At 42.7% G+C, this 22061-nt stretch overlaps 1 protein-coding gene across 9 annotated transcripts in view; it reads left to right on the top strand.

The window, feature by feature from the left end:
- The window catches only part of DAB1 (DAB adaptor protein 1), a 406242-nt gene that overhangs the window by 241457 nt on the left and 142724 nt on the right, over positions 1–22061 (top strand). For all 9 annotated transcript variants that reach the window (XM_042951826.1, XM_042951825.1, XM_042951821.1 and 6 more), the window contains exon 3: positions 20641–20780. In XM_042951826.1, the coding sequence (XP_042807760.1) occupies positions 20641–20780 (140 nt within the window). The remainder of the gene's footprint in view (positions 1–20640; positions 20781–22061) is intronic.

Raw genomic sequence — 22061 nt, 5'->3', positions numbered from 1 at the left:
ACTCTGTGCCCAGCACTTAGCTAAGTATATTATATCCACTAGTTACATACTAATGCATGTAATCTCCCTAAGGGGGGCAGTATATTGCTAGTGGTTAAAAATCACATTACTTGAGTTTACATAAAGTCCGGCTATCTGTGTAACTTTGGTCAAGCCCCTCTACCTCTGTAAGCTTTGGTTTCCTCATCTATAAACTGGGGATGACCATGTCTATGTCAGAGGGTTTTCGTGAGAAATCAGTGAGACGATGCTTGCAAAATATTTACACAAAGTCGGGCACATAATTAAGGGCTCCACAAATATTAGCAAACATAATAAAAGGAACTTGTTGAAGAGTTTCTCTGCAACTTCTAACAGGGTACACACACCTGTGAGGTTGGCACATGACTCCGTGACTAGATTTCAGCTGTGTTAGAAAATTGTGGTTTGTAAATGAGTTGATATCCGTGGTTTAAGGTGTGTGTACCTGTTTCACGTTTTAAAATCTTTATTTCTTAAGAAACGTTTCAGTGTGAGCTAAAGAGACATTCGGTACTGTCCAGGAATGGAATTAATAGACTAGGGGAGAGGGATGGAGGGGAAAACATTATTTTGGAAGGATCTAAGTTAATCACTTAAGAGAGAACTGGGAGGTGAGACCCCAAATTTTGGACTGGCAGGCAGAAAGTGGGAACAGAAAGGTGACAGGTACAGAGTTGACCTGGCAGAGGAGGTCAGACAGGCTCTGACTCCCGACAGAGAAAACACTGTGAGAAAATACACACATGTGCAGGCATGTAGGATGTATCCTGGGACCTGGGTCTCACTGGGTTTCACTTGGCTGATGCAGAGAGCTTATGTCAGGGCAAAAGGAAGTGAGGAAGAAGAAATTGGTGTTCTTTCCAATCGAAAAGACTGTGATCTTCCCAAGGGCAGGGGATTTGTCTTTCAAGTTCACCCCTAACTCCCCAGTGCCTAGCAAGTCAGTGTACCATATATATTTGATGAAATATTGAATAAACAGATGAGAAATTACTGTTTGGTTTGATTTGGAGGAAAGTGGAACCACCAAAGACTTTGAATAATGGAATGACACCATAAGAACGTACTGTCTGAAGAGAAATCTTGTCGTTCTCTAACAAATGAATTGGAGTAGGGAGAAATTGTCACCAGGTAGATCGGTAGACCATGGAATTATCTAGATAAGGTACGAGGATCAGAAATGTGGTGACAGTGAGGACATTTTAGAAACATTGTTTACAATTCTTAGAATCGGTGCAAAAGGCATGGTAACGAAAAGAGGAGAAATCAAAAGCTTCTCTCCAAAGCTTCTCCCCTGGGTGAAGGGTAGACGGCCCATGGCGTGCACCTGTTTGACAACGGTTACCTGCATTGTGCTGGGGACTCTCCTAGACACGAGATTTGCAATGGCCAAGAATGCCACCTGGTGCATCAGACCTGCATAGAACTGTGCAGTGTGCTGGGTGGTGCTGCTGATGTGGCGACAATGCACGGGTAGGCTATTGCTGCTACACTTGCGCTTGGCCTGGTGAGACTTCATGGGGTCGTGATGGCGTCAGGGGCGGCAGTGGAACCGACACAAAGAGAGAAGGGCAGTTGGAGTAAAGGAGAAATGGGTCATCTCCTTTCCGTACTTGCTAAAGCTTGATCACTGTAAGAAATTTAGGTGCCAGCATATATAAGGCAGACGGGAATGTGGGCATGGAGCTCGGGAGAGGTGTGAGAGCTAACTATGTTGGTTAGAGTGTCATACGAGAGAGGGTGAGATTGACAAGGGGGAAAACAAAGAATACCATGGACAGAACATTAGAGGATACCCCCATTGAGGATTTAGAAAAGGATTTAGACAGAGCATTAGAGGATACCCCCATTGAGGATTTCCTACCATGTCAGGAAAGAAGGAGACCAAGAGAGTCACGGAAGCATAAGAGGGAGAGCTTCTTCGGGAAGGAGGTGGCACTGAGATGTGCGGTTATATGGAGGGGCCACGGAAAGGGGGCATGGAAGAAGGCCCATTGGAGTCAGTAAGTTCTTACTGACTTCACCTTCGTGAACGCATATCATGTCATTAACTCTCCTCAGTGACCTTTGCTGTGGCTGTCTCCTTTTTAGTGAATTTGGAACCAGATTATTCAATCTGGGGACTGTCCGTGTACTGGCTGCCTTTGACATTCTTCACTCCTCACTGATTTCCTTCCTGAAAACAGGGAGTAAAATAATGGTGTTCCCCACCCCAAATCCCCTTATTTCAACCAGGCTTGCACATCTTCTCTATAACTTGGCTCTGATCATGTTATAATGATGTCCCTGAATAGAGACATCCTTAACGCCCATAGAGAAAACCTAGGTTTGCTTTCAGCACCCTTCAAAATCTGAGCCCAGAGCACACAGATAGTGGAGTGGAGTGGAGTGGAAAGACCATGACCTTTGGAGTCAGACAGGCACATCTATCTGCTGACCCCCCACCCCCAGCCTTGCTGGCCATCTGACTTGGACAACTCGTGCCCTTTTCTGAATCTCAGGTTCTTTTCTGTATGTGGGCATCATCTACAACGTGCCAAGTACCACTCCTGCTCATGAGGGATGCCTAGTAATGGGGAGCAGTTACTACTATACAAAATTCAGTAAAGGCCCATTTCCAACAACTTTAATGACCTTCATTTTGCCTTTAATTCTGGCTGAGGATGGTCCTCTGTGCCCCCCACTTCATGTTAATTGTACGTGGGAATGGACATAGGCTTCCGCTCCGCCTCTCCCTGAAAACTCCTTCCAAGGACCTTGCTTGAAAATCCTGTTTCTCTCCTCCAAACCCCTAGGACACTGCTCAGTATAATATATACGCCAGTTATTCCTGAGCTGACCTGGGCCATGACTTCTATTGTTCTTGACTTGTTTTTCTACCTTGATTTCTTGTTTCAGTTTTCAGAGGTTTATGTATTACTTCCCTGACTTGATTGTAAATTCTTTGCAGGTAGAGAATGACCTTATAATTTATTGCACCCATAATTTGTAGCTCTTTCTTCTTTCTTCTTTTTGTTTTTTACTTCTTCAGAAGACGTGGTTTAGTAGGGAAAATGCATTACTGAGCGTCCTGGATTTGAAATATTCAACAGGCAAATGAAGATTGTGTGACATGGAAGAGGTTACCTTTCCACTGTGAACATTACTTTCCTTGTCTCTAAAACTGAAAAAATAATAATAGCTCCCTCTTAGGGTCATTAATGGCATACACATTGCATAATTGGTCCTTAATTATGATGCCTTTCACCATTTTCTCTGCCCTTACTGAATAGGTGTACAATAATGGATATTTCCATTTTGTCAGGATTCTTGTAAAAAATTTGCTCTAAGATCCTTTACATCACTTAGTCTCCCGTCGAAATGCCACCTCATCCATGCATCCAGCCCCTGTCCCATCCATCAGAATGTGCAATTCTTTCCTGGAGGTGTCTTTGGACATTGATGACACCTTTGTTTATGAAAAATTCCCTTCTATGAAACTGTGTTTCTTCCACTGGCCTGGGGACCTCTTAAAAGGAAAAATTCCATCTTACTCATCTCATCAGGGGAGCAACTTAGGTAGAGCAGAAGACACATAGAGAGGTGGAAACAAACAGAGCTGGAGTGAGTCCTGGATGAATCACATCTTCTTATTGGCTGTGTGAACTCTGGGCAGGTTTCTTCACTTCATCTGCACAAAGTGAGGTCATAAATGCCATGTAGGGCTGGTGTATGGGCCAAATGAAAAGTAATATATGTGAAAATGTCTATCACTGTACCTGGAACATAGTAGGTTTTTAATAGGTGTTTAATAGGAACATAGTAGGTGTTTAATAAATGGTGGCCCCGGAGTCCTGGCACAATGTCAGTTACATAAAAGATGTTCATAAAATGTTAACTGAATTAAACTGAAACAGATTTAATACTTATTTCTGTTTTCCATTGATCTGTTGTATCCTACTGTTTCTGAATGTCCAAATTTGTCAGATATTTTTCCTGGAAATTTACCACAGTGCCTTAAGAAGCATTAAGATCACACTTGCCACTGCATTGAGATCTTTGGAAGGGAGGTGCTTTGTTGAAATCAGCAAGGCTGTGTAGGTATTCATGCTTTTGTTATCTGAGCAAAAAAGACCTGTCTATGGTGTTTTTGTTTTTTGTTTTTTGTTTTTTTTGTTTTTTTTGGTTTTTTTTGGCAGAAAAGGGACCAAAAGAAGTTGTTTAGGAAATAATTCACTCGTATATGTTAAATTCATTGAAAGCTAAGCCATTCAAGTAGATAAACTACAAAAATTAGACTGTTGAGGTCTGAGATCTTAGTGATAAAAGTGGGAGGGAAATCATCTAAACCCAAATTCTTTCTTTTTTTGTGGCATTATTAGCAGATAGGAAGCTGGGGAGAGAAAACTGAGCATAAAGCAAGAATTTCTGGGGCAGCAAACTGGGTGCAGCCATTCACATCTTTTCTCCTCAGCAACCATTTGGTGACTGTGTCCCTGCCACCAGCAGTGGGCAAAGAGCCAGATAGACAGAAATTCACACCCATTATTAATGAAAGTCTTCTAGTTATAAGTAACAGAAGTCAACTTGAATGGACTTAAACATAACAGAGGGACATATCAATAAGGACTCAGAGGTGTCTCATGGAATTTAAGGAAGAGGATGTGTGAGCTGGGTCTCTGGAAAGATGACCCAGGGATTTGGAATCAGTAAGGACCCCAAGAGTACTTTCTCTCTGTGGTCACTTCTTCCAGAATATCTTTTCCCTTTGCTTCTTTTTTTTTTTTTTTTTAATAAGATTGCCTTTTTTTTATTCAGGCAGGGAAAGATGGCTACCCAGAATTCTGATGTCCCATGATATGATTCTGGGCACAAGGACAAATTGACTCCTACCCGTGCTTCAGTTTTCAGTTCCCAAGAATGAGGCTCTGACCAACCTGGCTTGGACCAAGTGTCCCATCCAGTTTAACCATAAGAGGCCTTGAGGGTAGGGTTATAATGTGTAAATGCAGCCACTGTGAGGACATGCTATGTGGGGAAGGGCAGTCAGCTGGGGCTTAATCACTGAGACTGGGCAAACATTTCAAAAGGGGTGTACTCTTGATGAATCAGACAAGGTCTTGGCTCTCAATGAGATAGCAACAACACAGAACCAATGAAAAAGTAAAAAAAAAAAAAAAAAAAGTGCCCCTTTTGTATGAGAAAAATCATACTTGAGAAGAAACCATGGCTTTTCAAGCAGTTCGGTCTGAACTCTGGTGCCAAATTTAAACTGGAGGGAAAGGAACTTACAAGAGCACCAGTTCTCTGGGTAGGGCACCTGTTCACCAGAGAGGGCACCTCTCACTTTCCCACTTCCTTATTTAATTTGCAGACTTCAGGGTAGGTCTTGTCTATTTCGTATTGTAAATAAGGAATTTACAGTGACTTAGTTGGGACCGGAGCCCTCGTGGTGGAGCAGGCACTGGGAGGTTGCATTTCCTAAATCCCACACGCCCTGCACACAGCTTGGATTTGAAAGGCCTTGAACGTTAAGTCACCAGGTTCCAGTGGCTTTGTGGTCATCACTGATTAGGAGGACTTGGTATCAGGAGGTGACTGCCTCCCGCTCAGGTCCTGATGCCACAACTCAGCTGTTGTGCTTACTTCCTCCCTTTTCCTGCTTCTTACATGGACAGTCTACGAGTAAGCTCTATCTGCCAGTCCTCCGTGGTGTATCTTGATTCAGCACGCCTCCTCCCTGTCTGCTGCCATCATTCTCATCCCGTCTCTCTCCTGGACCACACAGGAACTCGGGCTTCGACTCTGCCCCCTTTTGCTGCAGGGCGTTCAGAGAAATTTTTACAACAGGTGAGTCACAAGCCTGCCTGATGGCCCCCAGTTGCCTCTGATGGCACTGGAACCAGATCCCCAGTGCTTGCCCTGCCTTCTAAGGCAGCACAGGAAGGAGCCCTCACTCCCTCTTCTTTGCAGCCACTTCCCACCTCCTGCTGCTAGTACTGCTCTGCTCCCATCACACTGGCTTCCCTCTGTTTTGTAAACAGGCCAAACACATTCCCTCCTGGCATGACTGCCCTTTTCTTGTTGTTCACAGCTCCTTCCAAATGTCATTTCTTACAGAAATGCCTTCCTGGGCCAGCCCACGAATCCTTCCCGTCACTCTTCATTTCATCAGACTGTTTTATCATCTTCATAACACTTTTCACTATCTGCACCCATCTTGTTCATAATTTATTTACTGGCTTATTATCTTCCTTCCCCTTTTCGATCAGAAGCTCTAGGAGAACAGGGACTTTGTTTTCTCTCTCTTGTTCCTGACTATACTCTGGCTCTGGGGCCAGTGCTACATCGTAGGCATTCAACACGTGTTTGTGGCATGGACAAATATTAGGCTGACTCTGTTAGAAACACAACGGTGTCAGGGCTGGGCCCCTGCCCTTGCATTCATTACTAGTGATGTTGGGGGGCACTTAGTCACTGTCTGTTCCTGCACATTCCACTTAAAACCTCCATCACTGAGATCTATCTCTGAGTTTAATCAAATGTAATTTATACTGCAGCCTTCTCAGTAAATAATTGATTTGCCCTCTCTGTTGTCTTCATCACAAATACTTCTTTGTGCTCTAAAGAAATAATTTAATCAGTCGATAGTATACACAGCCCTCTTGTTCAGAAGGCAGGTGGAAGATAAAGCATGAGCCTTGCTTGTACCAGAATATACCAGGACCAAAATAATCTCCCTTAAAAAACAGTCTGCAAACAAGTTGGCAGCAGAGGCACCCAATTAAATCCTCTTGTGTTTTTCTAATGGAGATGACCCCACAAAAGTTGTAGCTGCTGCAGAAGGAAGTTCCTGGCCAATTGCAGGCTGCATGTGAAAATAGAAACCCTTGTCCAGCTGTGGTTTAATTAACCTCTGTTTAGGTCCAAGAGCAGGCTTTCGTATTACGAGTGCTCACGCACATTGGGTGAGAACTCCAGCCCCCGGGTCCGGCTGCTGTGTGCTGCTGCCCTGTGACCTCGGAATAAATCCGATTCTCCTGCTTCTCACTTCTTTGCTCGCGGTGGCTTGACTTTCCGTGGGCACCATGTCCAGAGCTTACAAGGATTCTTTTGTAATCCAAAGCATACAGACAACCTTCTTTCGCCCTCCTATGTTGCTCCCAAAGAAAGACAGTGGGAGAGGTCAATTTTGCAGGTGTTTCCACACATTTGTCTATTGCGAGCCCACACTTTTCTGGAATGGAACAAGGGGAGGGGGACATAAAGAAGCATCCACTCTGATATGTGTAGAAAGACTCCATGGAGGCATTCTCACAGGGAAAATCCATCTTTCTACTGTCTTTATGAGGAATTCTCAATATCGTATTTGTTTGCACTGTTTTTAACTGGAAACATAACCGTCTGATGATAGGAGATTGAGTCGATGAATCACGGATGCATCCATATGAGGAGATATGCAGCCACTAAGAATCGTGTTACAAAAAATATCAATATGGGAGATAATATATAATGCACTGCCAAATGAAAGAAGCAAGCTACAGATTTACAGCATGAATACATTTTTTTTTTGAGAAATGTATGTGTTTGTGTGTGCGTGTACACTTAGGAAAGTTTTGAAGAGTATGTACTCCAATGAAACCGTAGATATCCCTGGAATGCATCATGGGTGACTTTCCCCTTTATTTTCTCTCCTGCATTTTCCAGATTTTAAGGTTTGAGCATGTGTCACTTTGTAATTAGAAAGGGAAAAAAAACAGTTGTTTTAAAGAATGAAAATAGAAAAGGTTTAAAAATGCATCTGTTATTTTTCACTTGATAACAAAGTCGTCTTCACTTGTCATCAGCTTCCAGCGTTTTGTAAATGCCTGCTTTGTAAACACCTCCCTGGTATGTGCTATGAGGTGCATTTGCCAAAGGGGCGGAGGGCAAGTTGTGGATTTCAGAAGAGCAAACCCCTCAGTACCTCCCAGTGCCGGTGGTGGTGAGGATGCCCTTGGGTGGCCGGCCACTCCACTCACCTCTGCAGACTCAGGTGCAACAGTGGCTGGCAAACACTCAACGCTTTTGCCGAGGGCCTTTGAGATGCATCTGGTGAGATGGTATTAGCCCTAGATTCACCTTCTTGATTAGGCTGAGTCTCATGGAACATCAATATCTGTTTCTAGTAACGTGAGCCCTGGGTGCGGTTCCTGAGCCCTCCTACTCTCTCTGTCGGGCTATTGCAGGCACTTGCCGGCTTGCCTCTCCACGCCAAGACCCTCCCAACCCCCCGTCTTTCAGAACGCTCTTTCTCAAATGCATTGATTTTGTGTGGGCTTTGATGAAGTTCCGAGGAAACCAATGGCAGAGACCGAGATTTGCTCTAGAAAGCTTATTGGGGAATGCCCCCAGAATCAGCCCCGATAGGGAGTGCAGGTACAGGACTCAGCAGAGCCTGGGGCTAGGCTGTGGTACAGCTGCAGCCAAGGCATGCAGCTCTGCTTTGTCCTTTGGCCTTGAGGCAAGTCGGCAAGTCAAGGCTTGGGCCTTGGACTTTTACCCCCACCCATCTGATCACTCTGTCCTTGACTGGATGTGAGCTACAGGGGCAGTGGGGAGTGAGGTGAGAGTTACTCAGTTTTTTGGGTCTCTCCCATGACTACATGAGGTGTACGTGTTATTAAACTTGTGTTTGTTTTTCTACTGCTAATCTCTCTTTTATTCCAGGAAGGTCTCAGCCAAGAACCTATAAAGGTAGAGAAAATTACTATTTTTTTTCCTCCCCCAACACCCTGATGAAATGAAAGTATCGTTTCTGACACCATCAAGTAATAAAAATCAGAACTTTAGGACGTTCAGGTGCTCAAAGAAATACTGAAATCTGTATTTAAGTGCTCCTAAAGAACTTTCAGGCTTTTTAAAAGTCGTACTTCTATAGAGTCACAGAAGTTTGTGAGCGTTACAAAGCAAAACACGCCAGGGAGTGAGGTGAGGGGAATACAGCTGTGGGTGAGGTGACTCTCTTGGGCGGAAGGCAATTCCCTGAGAGCAACTCACCCAAGAGCCTTCCTGAGCCAGTATGTCACCACCTAAAACTGGATCTGGGAGACGTACTACCTGTAGACTGCAGTCCACAGGAAAGGGATGAAAATGTTGTCATCACGTGATGCTGGCCAGGAGCTGCCCGACCCACCCATGTTGGATGCTTCAAATATGTGATGGCATTTAGTTCTTACAATGATCCTACAAGATGAGTGTTAACATCCTCATTTGCAGAGAGGTGAAGTAACTTGCTGTCAGCTGAGAGGCTTCTGAAAGTCAAAGCCAGCTGAGAACCTGGGTCTCTCCTGGACACTGTTCTTCCCCTCTTTCATTTCCCTGCCCTGCCCCCACGCCTGTTGTATTTTTTACTTCAGCTTCTGCCTTCATCCAAGGCACACCACACCCAGGGTAGGACCCTTTCAGTTGCAAGTGACAGAAACAAAAATAAAAACTGTGGCTGTGGACTCAGACTTGTGTCCTTCCCTGACCTCTGTGATCCTACTTCTTGCCAGCCCAAATCTTCAGAATCTCTTCCTTAAAACTTCTTCTGGTTAACTAGATTTATTTTTTGGCACTCCCGGCTCTCCCTTTTCCTCGCCCTGTTGTCTTAGGCACATCTTTACCCTCTTGCAGCCTCAGTATTGTCCCCTGTAAGAAGGGACAAATAACTCGTACCATTCTCAGTCGCTGTAAGTAATAAAGGTGTGATAGAGAAGGACGTAACAAATCCTCTAAAGCCTGTTCTCTGCTTTGGTCTGATATTAGTGGCAACACACACTAGTTTGCCCCTTGGCCACCAGGAAAAAGACAGAAGCCTAGCCGTAAGTCACCTGAAAGGCCAGTGGTACGGGCCATCTTCAGGCTGTCAGTAAGCAGGCATGTAAAAATAAAGCTGCAGATTAGAAGCCAGACTGGTTAGTCCCAGACAGGCGGAATTAGCAGGATATACAAAGTTTCTTGGTCTTCATGGAGGGGTTCAGAAGGACTCAATCACAGAAGATTACAGATTATCTTTACAATCTTAAAAACAGGAAATTTCTCCCTTTTTTCCAACAGGAAAGCAAGGAAGGAAGGCAGGGAGAGAGGGATGGAAGGAAGGAAGAAAGAAAAGGAAGAGAGAAAAAGAAAGAGAAGGAAGAAGGAAGGGAGGGAAAGAGAGGGAGGGAGAGAGAGAAAAGAAAGAGAAAGAAGGGAGGGAGGGATGAAAAGGAAGGAAGGAAGGAAGGAAGGAAGAAGAAAGAGAGAGAAATGAGTACTAGTAGACCTCAAATGAAAGGAAAGAAGAACCCACCATCAGAGCATAAGGATCAGGTCATCTATACGGAGTCACTGACGGACCCTGCTTTATACTGCAGTTGTCTCTAATCTGACACAGCCTCAGAGTCAGAGGCCAGTCTTTGAAAATACAGATTCCCAGCCTTTCGAATTAGAATCTTTGGAATCTTAGTACTTGGCTTTACACAGAAAGATGCCGGTGGATTCTAGATGCCCTTTATAGAGAGCTCTTTTCAGAAGTACCAATGAAGAACATCTTTTTTAAGGGAATGTGTGCGTGAATAATAGCTTGAATATTATTTTAGCTCCTTAATTAGTTTACCTTTTAGCAATAATGACAGCAACCATGTTCATAAAAGCACATTTTAACAGCCCCCTAAATGTGTTGTTCTCCTTATTCTGCTCACTACCCAGCTAGTTAATTACATAAAATCAGCATTCTCTCCTACGCAGCCAGGATACATAATTATTTGTCCATTGCAAATCAACACCTGGATAATTGCAAGATAGAATTCTAAGTAAAATAAGTTATCTCTGCTGCTGGGCTCGGAAATTCCCCCCACAATCTGTTCTTAAATTGGACAACATGACAGACAACAGAGCTCTTTCAGCAGTGGATAGAATCATGTTAGATGGGGTGGGGTGGAGGGGGAACCTCTTTGAAATTTTCTTATCATCAAGATGGATGGCCTGGTGATTCAGATAGATATGCAGAAGGAGGGAGGATGTCTCAGTTTGGGTATTTTGTTAATAATTCATAAGTTGATCTTTGTGGTTGCCTTCAGGAAGGAACATCCTGTTCCTAACTGCACACTTATTCCCAGGCAACCAAAAAAATTTCCCAAACAGCTGGGAGCATCACTCCTACTGCCATAGACTTTGCTAGGGTTAGCTTTGGGCCACCGGTGCTTAATGTGAAATATATTCTTTGGGGAGGAGGAAGGCAATAAATATTTACTGAATGACTGATGTGCCAGGGAGTGTGCAAAGAAGAAAATGTGTATTATTTCATATAACCCTTCTAACTGTCCTAGAGAGGAGTGCAGATAACTACAGTGTTTTAGAGATGGAGAAGCTAACAGTCAGAAAAGTTAAATAACTTTCCCAGTATTAGATATACACAAAGTTACAGAGCTACTAAAACACCACTGGACTCCCAAGAGTTAGACATCATGCCCCTCACGGGCAGTGTGGTGTTATGCCAGTGACTTCGCTTCCTGTGCCCCAGCCTCCTCCCATCCAGTGGGTTGCAGTGTTTGTCTCCAAGGTGTTACGATTATTCACTAAGACAGTTTATGAAAATTGGACAGGCTCGTCTTCAGGTATCATCCAGCTTTTTACTCCTCCTTCCAAATTCTGGCCCCCTCATTATAGACTGCATGTTGGTGTCTTACCCTCCCCCCTAGCCATCCACCCAAGGAAATTCATACATTGAAGCCCTAATGCCCCATGTGGTAGTATTGGAGGTGGGGCTTTGGGGAGGTAATTAGGTTTAGATTAAGTCACAAGGGTCACCCCTGTAATGGAATTAGTGCCCTTGTAAAAGGAAGAGAGATAGCACACTCACTCTGACCACCTTGATCTTGGACTTTCAGTCCCCAGAACTGTTGTTTAAGCCACCCCATCTGTGGTATTTTTGTTACAGAGCTGACTGAGACACTTCCTTAGATGTATAAGTATCTAAACATAGAAGTGAACACTCAGCTCAGTATAAGAAATTTGTTGGAGTTGACCTCTGCTAGACAGGGAAATACTGTAACTGTCAAAAGCTAAAGGAATTCACAACCAGGCTGACCACATTAGGGAAAAAAAAACCCACTTATCTTGGCTCTTGTGTGAGTTTCTGTGGCTGTGCTCATTATAATCTGTGATGAGGGTGGGAGGGAGGTAAAGAGAAAATAATCTTGGCTGTGAAATATCTTTTATTTGACCATTAGCAGTCTTTAGTGAACAGCCTGGAGCAGGAGACAGAGACCGTTTATTACTCTAGTGGATTCTGTGGGCTGTCGGGCTCATTGTCCTAAAAAATGCTAATTGCCTGCTTCCTCTGGATCCTGACTTCTGACAAAGGTGCCTCGTAGTTGAAGCTTCTGCCAGGTCATTCCCAGTGTGGGACCTCCACGTTGGCAGTGCCTTCTGTTCCAAGACAGGGTCTCAGTGTTCTTCCTGATGGCATCCTTGAGGGCTGTTCAAACCGCAGAATTTACTCAGTGCCCTGGGGACTGCCTCGATTTAAATTCTGAGGAGAGGAATTTCCTGGGTTATAAGGGGATCAGGTTGTGATGAGGTTGAGAAACGCTCTTCCTTAATGGCTCAAAGCAAAGGCAACGGTTAAAATAACTATGGGTGTGACATTTACATTATCCCATTAGGGATTTTATTCCTTGGAGATTGTGCATCACACTCACAGAATAGCTTTGAAATAGGGTCTGTATGGAAGGGGTGCTTAGTGACCCCTTACACTTCCCCACAGTGATTCTGGCTCCAGGAGTCTACTTGCCTCTTTTGAATAAAGAAATAAATTCATTCATTTATTCAATTATTCAGGAGATCTGGGCACTGTGGGTCCACTCTGTGTCAGGTACCATGCTAGGTTCAGAAACCACAGATGAATCCGCCCCAGCCGCCGCTCTGGTGGAGTTAAGTGCAGAGAAGAAGGCATGAAGATAAAGTCAATGAGGTGCTATAGATGCCGTGACAGATGCTGTGAGGGAATATTGTACAGTTTGTGTCTATGTGTTAGGAAAATGCTGAGCTCTGGTACCTTGGTCAACAAGTCGAACACTGTGTTCCATCTCTGACTTTCTGGAGTTTACAGACTAAGGAGAAGGCTGGATTTAAACAGGTTATTACAAATGAGATCATTAGTTGCAAGAATGCAAGGGGATTATCAGGAGAATACTGCGGATGCCTCTCAGAGGGGATCTCGCAGATAGACCCCTGGGATCAGAGGACCCCTGGGCACATGGTGCTGTGCTGAGACCTCAGGTGTGGAAGAGGAGGGGCAGGGGGTGAAGAAAGACAGGGCTGGGAAATGCCTTCCAGGCCCAGAGAACAGCAGGTGCAAAACTACAGAGCATAGCATGAGGTTGCACAGAGCAAGTCTGTTGGAGGATCTGGATAAAGGCCAGAATGTGAGAGAAATGGCAGAAAGGGGTCCAAAGTGAGGTTGATGGGTTCAAGAGGTGCCTTATAAGATACGTTAAAGATGTTCATTTTAGTCAGTGGGGTATGGGGGTTAGGAAAGGAGGAGTTCTTAAAAAAAAAAAAAAAGTGCCAGCCCTCAGAGCAGACGATGTATTTGATTGGAAGGTATACTTGCAACATTTATCAAGTAGACAAGGCAAGTCAGAGAAGATGAAATAGCATGGGCAAGGGGCATGGCGAAGCCTGGCCCGTAGGACTGGAGATTAAGCAGAAATGAGATGGGAGGAGAGGAGGCCACCTGTTGTGGGCAGGTTGAAGGCAATGACATTTCAAGGGTTGGTAGTGTGGTGATGAGGTGGCATTGGGGCTGGATCTCTTTGGAGGCAACATGGGGCAGGGATTAGAGGGTGACCCTGGAGGCATCTCTCCGGCGTCTCCCGGGTGCCTCCAGATGCTTAAGAGTAATGGATATGCACCCTGCCTACCCCCACTGTCCATGAAGGATATCACCCCCTAGGGTTACCAGTTGTCCATTGTAAAATTAGAAATGGACCATTCTTGGAAACCCAAATGGCTTATTATGATTGTAGGCTTGCCGTGACTCCCTGAGGACTTTTCAAATTGTTACTTCTCAGAGAAATATGCAAGGAAGAAAGCATTATGAGATGCAGACACCCCCGGGGTAAGCAAGATAATCTGCTGGGGATGTGGGAAATTATGAGACATCTATTTATATTTGGTTCTAAACTAAAACATTTTAAGACTGATGAGCTCTAATAATATTAATATGTAGTTTATAAGTGGTACATGTTTATACTACATGTAGGTAAATTATACAGAAATACACCTCTTTTTTTAAATTTATTTATAGGCTCAAAAATATCTTACTAAGAGAGACATGTGGTTAAAAATAAAAATCGTAACCCTGGAAATCCTGGTTCTGTGAACTGAGGCAGACCTTTTCTTAAATCCTGGCTCTGGCTCTGATCTAGATGTATCAGTTTAGGCAGTATGACCATTCTGAATTTCTGTTTCTAAGAAGGGATCCAGCAGACAGAGTTGATCCAGATACAGGAGACAGGTCTTCCTCAAAGACTACTGGGTCCTTCCCACTAGACTCAGAGTCTCGGTAGATGCTATTTGGGAATCTGCAATTTGGGATTTTGGGGAGTGGTGGTCGTTGTTGTTGTTTTACAGGTGATTTTCCATTAGATTAGAATTAAAAATGTCTGCGGTATGTCCATGAGTGCAGGGGTATTTATGTTTTGTTCACTGCTGTGTCTCTAGCACCTTAGAACACATAGTGGGGGTAGGGGGGTGGCGCCTGGATGGCTTAGTCGGATGAGCGTCTGACTTTGGCCCAGGTCATGATCTCACGGTTTGAGGGTTTGAGCCCCTCATTGGGCTCTCTGCTGTCACCACAGAGCCTGCTTTGGAACCTCTGTCCCTCTCTCTCTTTGCCCCTCCCCCACTCTCTCAAAATAAATAAAAAAGCTTTAAAAAAAAAGAACACATAGTAGGTACTCAATATATATTGACTGAGTGAATTAAAGAAGGCATGGTCAATCCACCAATCCGTGAGAGCCTTATACTTCCCCCAATGTTGCCCCAGTGTTATTTACATCTAATCCTCAGAACAGACAGGGTCATGAAGCGCTCCTGTGGCCTAGAGAACAGAGTCCAAAGCTTCAGGCCTTCCAGGAATAGGCCCCCACAGCCTTGGCCTGCATCACACGAGGCCTGTGCTCTAACACAGTGCTTCCCGAGCACATTAATGGGCCCAGGCTCACCCAAAACCATTCTAACCAGAATCTGTAAAAAGTTCCCAAGGTGATTCTAAAACATAGCCGGGGCTGAGAAACATTCAGACTAGACTAACCCAGTGACTCACTTTCCCCCAAATATCATCATGCTTTTTGCTCTTCTGGAAGTTTCTCCCTCACTTATCTGCTTGATGAACCCTGCTTTCTCACCAAGCCTTCCTCGAATGACAGGAACCTCTGCCGCTGTTCCTAATTCCCTCCCCGCCACACAAGTGATCTCTCTTCCCCTCAGCTCCCTATGACATTCACAGTCATATTTTGTAAAGCCATATGTGTCCCTTTCTAAAATGTGGCATCCCCCAAATGGGAGAGGAGACTCTTTCTGCATACCTAGGTAGCACATTGCCTAGCACAAAGAATGCCCTGGGGCAGTGTCCTATACAAATGATGATGATACAATTAGGATGACCACACAATTTGTTGTCCAAACAGGGATAATTTTGAGAGTAATAGGACGATAGGAATAATAGCATCAGGACAAAAGGTGTACACAGGACTGCCCCAGACAAACTGGAAATATGATCACCTAGGTAACAGTGGTCAGTTTTGATTGAGCTCTGTCAGTCACTGTCCTACATTGCTGTCTATGTGTCGTTTCTGTGACCTACCCAATGACCCAGTATGGGAGCAATGGTTATTATGTACACTACACAGACAAAGACACTGTGGCAGACATGGAAGGGAACTTGCCCAACGCATCACAATTAGGGGAGTGGATGGGAGAGCGGGGACCAGAATGCAAGTCCTTTGAATACAGAGCTCTGGTTCTGGGCCATTAAACCCTATTGCCTGCCAGTGAAGATCTCAGGTCTTGGAATGGGACAGGATGAGATTCTATTCCCAGCTCAGCTTGCATTAATTTTAGTTACCTCTCTGGTCTTGGTTTCTTCATTTATAGAATGATGACTATGCGTATTTCCAGTAGCCCTAGATTAAGAGGGATAAGGCCTGAGAAGATCAGGCATGGTGTGTGTGTTTAGGATGTACTTAGTAAGACAGCTGCCAATTTACTGTAGGCTCCATAAGGCATCTACACAAATAGCTGTGACACAAAGTAAAAAGTCAAAGGGCTATAAGAGAGTATGGTGCAAGGTCAACCGAGGCCAAAGAGCCTAATGGTTAAAAGCGTGAGATTTTTCATAACACCCAGGTTCAAATTCAGGCTACCGGACTTGACCGTGTCAGATTTGAATAGACATTTCTCCAGATAAGATTTGCAAAAGGACACTGAGCACAAGAAAAGATACTCGATGTCATTAGTCCTGAGGAGAATGCAAAAGAAAACTGTGATATCACTGAACACCCACGAGGACAGCTAAAGCAAAAAAGACACAAATATTGGCAAGACTATCTGGTAGAGAAACGGAAACCCTTGCACTTTGCAGGTGGGATTGTAAACTGGTACAGCCACTTTGGGAAAACGCTTTGATAGTTTCTTAAAACTTTAAACATAGAGTTACCATATGACCCAGTATTATACCTAGGAGAGAAATGGTATAATACTACGAATTGAAAACTATGCCCACACAGTAACTGATACACCAGTGTCATAGCAGCGTTGTTCATAATAGCCTCCAAATGGAAACAGCCTAAATGTCCATCGGCTGATGTGGTATCTTGATGCAATGGAATATTATTCAGCCCCACCTCCCCCAAAAACGACATGAAGTACAGGCACATGCTGTAACATGGAAGAACCTTAAAAATGTGATGATAAGAGAAAGAAGCTAGTTACAAAGGACCACACATTGTATGCTACCATCTATATGAAATGCAGTTTGCTTCCAAAATAGGCAAGTCCATATAGGCTGAAAATAGTTGAGTGGTTGCCGAGGTTGCCTTCTTGTAGAGATTGAATTGAATGGTATGGGAATTATATCTCAATAAAGCTGTTATTTAAAAAATTCAGGCTCTGCTGTTGGTGTTGGTCATTGACATTATCTTCTGTAAAATAGGGCAGGTGACAGACTGTAAGTTAAAGAGCAGGTGTGAGGGTTAAATGAGAGTTTGCATGTAAAATCTTGCACAGCGACTGGTATGGTAAATGGTCAATAATTGATAGTGACGATGATGATGTCGCTTAAACATAGGTCCTTTCTTTTGTCCATCCTGACGTCTATGGTCAGTGGTGCTTTCAGCGAAATAGTCTGGGGATGCACGATGACTTGTGATGTGTGAAGACTGACCCTTTCCCTAGCACTCTCAAATCGTATGTGCCTCTGATGGAATAGCCTTATGGCTCTGATATCTGTTATTTATTTCTTAACTAATATAACTGAGACCTTGCTCAAGATGTACTCATGAAAAATTACCCTTTTAATGGTGGAGCATTTAATGAGAAACTGGATTATCTACTGCATAAGTGCCCTTCATACAAATTAGCTTGGCCCTGGGTCCTAATCTAAATTGGGCTCCCTACTTTCCTCTAAATGGCCTAATATTTTCTTATTAATCTCTGCCCTTGTTCACCTGATCTGGCTCTGTCTCCTTATGAAGCGCCCTCCTTGGTAGAGCTCTGTGCTTTGATAAATGTTTCTTAAGGCTGTCTTTCTATCTGACTCATGGACAATTTGCGGGACATGATGTAGAGGCTGGAAGCTATTTGTTCCATTTTTTTTTTTTTAACGTTTATTTATTTTTGAGACAGAGAGAGACAGAGCATGAACGGGGGAGGGGCAGAGAGAGAGGGAGACACAGAATTGGAAGCAGGCTCCAGGCTCTGAGCCATCAGCTCAGAGCCCGACGCAGGGCTCGATCTCACGGACCGTGAGATCGTGACCTGAGCTGAATCGGACGCTTAACCGACTGAGCCACCCAGGCGCCCCTGTTCCATTTTCAAGCTGTCTCTCCAGTGGAATTTTAATGATGCCAGTGTATTGGGTGTCAACAGATTTGGACCAGGTGAGTTTGTGTATAACCTAAAGATGGGGAAGTAAGGTAGAGTGAGAAGCAATTAATCATGGTGGTTAAGAGAACAGGCTTCAAAAACACAGAACACAAGCAAACCATGAGCCTGGGCTTTGGCATCAGACATATCTGGATTCAGGTCCCACTGAGTAAGTTTGGACAAGTTACTTGGCCTCTTAGATGTTTCATTTAGATTCTCATTTACTAAACCTGGGTAAAAGCACATACGTCTAGGGTTACTTCTAAGGTTAAACAAGTTGGTGTATACAACGTGCTTTGTACAGAACATGATAAATACTACCTGGAGTGGTTATTATAAGTAAAGCTTGGAGAAGTCCCTCATAGTAAAAGGGATTTGATTAGTGACTGAAATAATATCATGGGTTGAAAAGGCTGAGATGGTATTCGTGGTAGAGTAAGAAAACCTTCCCAAGAAACAGAGTAAGCCATAGGCCACTCCTACCCGACACCCCATGATAATGCAAGGAGAGGTAACTTGTCGTACATGGCCCTGTTGTTTGGGTAGGTGTCTGCACAGGGTTTATCATGGAAAATGTCCTCTTTGTTCTTAGCTTTAATCTCTGACAATCTGCCCTCACAGAACCCTGGGCCTTAATTTTTACGTCAATTACAGATCATGACTAATTACGCATATGTTATATCTGCTTTGTGGACTATAATTCAAAGGCTTTACTATACGAGGAGTCAGCAAGGGTACAGGGGGAAGAAGCACCAGCTGGAAATTAGGGGTCTGGTTCTGCAGACATTCCTTTGTGCCCTCCTTCCTTCAGCATTCTGTCTTCTCTTCTTCATTCACTGGGCTGGTAATAGTGGTGACAGCTGCCATTTTCTGAGCACTCACCATGTGAATCCATGCTTTGCACATACTGTCTCCTCTAAGTTACTATTTGCAATGAATCTGACGGTGGATATTTTATCCAACATCCGTCAGATGAGGAAACTGAAGCTCGGCGGACAGGTTAGTTGGCTTTCAAGTGAGAAAGCCATACTTTGAAATGAGGATGGCCAAATAAAGCCGTACCTTCTTACACAACCAGCGCAATGCACATTTACACATTTTTTATTTTCAGTCACCAAACTCTTGAGCTTATAGGGGCACAGACTTAGTCTCATACATTTGTTGCAGTGACTTATAGCGTCTGGCACGGAGGAGATGCTCAGTAAGGGATGATTGAATCGATGAATGAAATGCAAGTTGTGTTTCTTTCAGTAGAAAAGCATTATGCAATGGTTAATCATTGCTGTTGTTTTCTTCCCCCCTCTATTTTCAGCTGAAATAATTCTCAGCCCCACATTATGGAAAGGCCTTAGTTTGCACATCATATACATAGAGAGAAGTAGGCTGAGTTAGCTCTAATGTGCTCAGCTCAAAGTTTCTCACCAATGATGGAAGGCTTGATGGAGGAGGTATTGGAAGTTCAAGTTAATGATGTTCCAGGAGATGAATATCAGGAGACTAGGGTGCTCCAGGTTTTAAGAACCATATGTGCAATGCCCCATATTCTGATGAGTTATATGAAAGTTTGATGATATTAGAAATTTTAATTACGGTGTATTCATCTTTTTTTCTGACCATGTAAACTTGCACAAGCTCCTTGAATTTTATGACCTTCATCTTCATTGTCTACAAAATGGATATGGTTGAGTTTTTATGAAGAGTGGGCATAAAGTTTATAAAACATCTCCTGTGAAGCACTCAGTTAGCAGTAACTTTACTGTCCTTATTTTATATGGATGTATTTGAACTTCTGGTTGACACGTCTTAGCAAAATATTATGTTAGTAATTATTGAGAAGGGCTGTTGCGGGATATGGGCGCACCATACCAAGTAGCCAATTTCTACACACACATGAGTTAGCAGAAGAGATATTGTAAAACCATTTTTTTGATAATTGTCCCTGGGTCATTACTTGATACGAAGCAATTACTCTGGAGTCTCACTATAAAACAGCCCATGGAATGGGGTGTAAGAGGGTCTTGGACCCTGGCCAAAGTCATATTAAATGCTGGAAATGCCAAAGAGGCTCAGTGCTAATACTATTGTAACAAGAATGTCAGACATGAACTCAGTGGGTGATTATTACTTGTTGAATACCTAGTGTGTATCAAACTCTGTACTGGGTGCTTTACACATGTTGTCTGATTTAATTATCTTAATGCCCCACTGGGGTTAGTTATTTGTAACTCTTTTTTTTTTTTTTTTTTTTTTTTCCTCTTGCCTGAGAAAACAGAGGCTCAGAGAGAAGTAATTTGCCTCCGGATTTAAAATGGTAGAGCCAGACTTTGCATCCAGGAGAACTACCATTCTTTTCTACTTGGTCCAGTGATTTGACTTTCTCAGAACAGAAGTGAAACCAGAGACCGAATCTTGGCCCTATGGATATTTAAAGACAGTGGGACCTGAATACTCACATGCCTGAATCATGCTTTTCTCTGTTCTCAGGTCAGGATCGCAGTGAAGCCACTTTGATAAAGAGGTTTAAAGGTGAAGGGGTCCGGTACAAGGCCAAACTGATCGGGATTGATGAGGTTTCTGCAGCTCGGGGAGACAAGTTATGTCAAGATTCCATGATGAAACTCAAGGTACCACAACAACAGTTTACTTCCAATATTACGGGTTTAATAGGACTGAGGGAAGGGGTGATTATGATCATTATGGTAAAACTTTTTACTTATTCGTTTATTAGTAAACTACTTGTTTCACTGATGAATCACTGCATGTATTCATTGGGAAGAGATTTTAATCATTATGGAGTGACTGCTGGCAATTCTTTGCTGTGCCCAGTTTTGTAATTTCTGAGCATATCACCTTTTATTCAATTTTATCTTCATTGTGCAATGCCTGCAAAAATAAAAGTTAAATTGTCAAATTTTATAGTCCCTCAGATTTTATGAATCTTAAACCCTTTGTTATTTTTGAATACATTTTAAATGTTTTACTGTATGATAAATAGGTAAAAGATGTTCTGTTAAGATAAAAGCTAATTTTACTCATTCTTATAATTTCTATTAATGTTGCCAAACATAAAAGAAACATATTTTTTAAAGTAATATGTAATAAGATTTGGAGATTTCGAGATATCATAGAGAGGTTTCTGATTATAAATACTTTAAAGAAGGCTTTTTTATTGTGAAATCTAAGAAAGAAATTGGGGAAAAATACACAAAATAAGAAAATTATGTGACTAAATGACCTTTAAAACATATGAAAAAGCATTTTTTGTTCCCATGTTCTGGTCTTCATACAGTCTATGTTTCATTCTTTTAAAAAGTGATTTACAATATTTGAAAAACAAATGATTTAGCAGGAAGTCTGCAAGATACTTGATGCATCTCGTACACGTAACTTAAGTATTTTCCTGATTGTAGAATTCACAAATGTTTATTGTAAAATATTTTGAAAATACAGACAAGTATAAAGAGAAAAATTGAAAACATCTATAATTCCACCACACAAAGAAAATCAGTGTGTAACTTACAATCTGTCTTTGTATTTTCATGTATATTATATGAATTATAAATATGTAATACAATTGGAATTACTATTTATATAGTCTTACATTTTTTTTCTCATCTAATATTATATTATAATTTTTTAAATATCTTCAAATAGTTCCTCAGGACATAACTTTATATATATATACACACATACATACACACACACACACACACACACACACACACACATATATATACATTTTTTTTAAGTGTAAGAAATAAGGAAGAAAAGAAAAATAATATACAAGATTGGCCAAGTGCCTCAAAGTACAAACTAGGGCAGTATCTGTAAAACACCCTCTCCATTGCCTTTTCTTTCCTATTTGCTTAACAAATCAGAGCTATTATTTTTATTTATGTTATACA

The sequence above is a fragment of the Panthera leo genome, chromosome C1 (genome assembly GCF_018350215.1).
Source record: "Panthera leo isolate Ple1 chromosome C1, P.leo_Ple1_pat1.1, whole genome shotgun sequence".
In the NCBI taxonomy this organism is placed as follows: domain Eukaryota; kingdom Metazoa; phylum Chordata; class Mammalia; order Carnivora; family Felidae; genus Panthera; species Panthera leo.
This window is presented reverse-complemented; position numbering and strand designations above follow the sequence as displayed.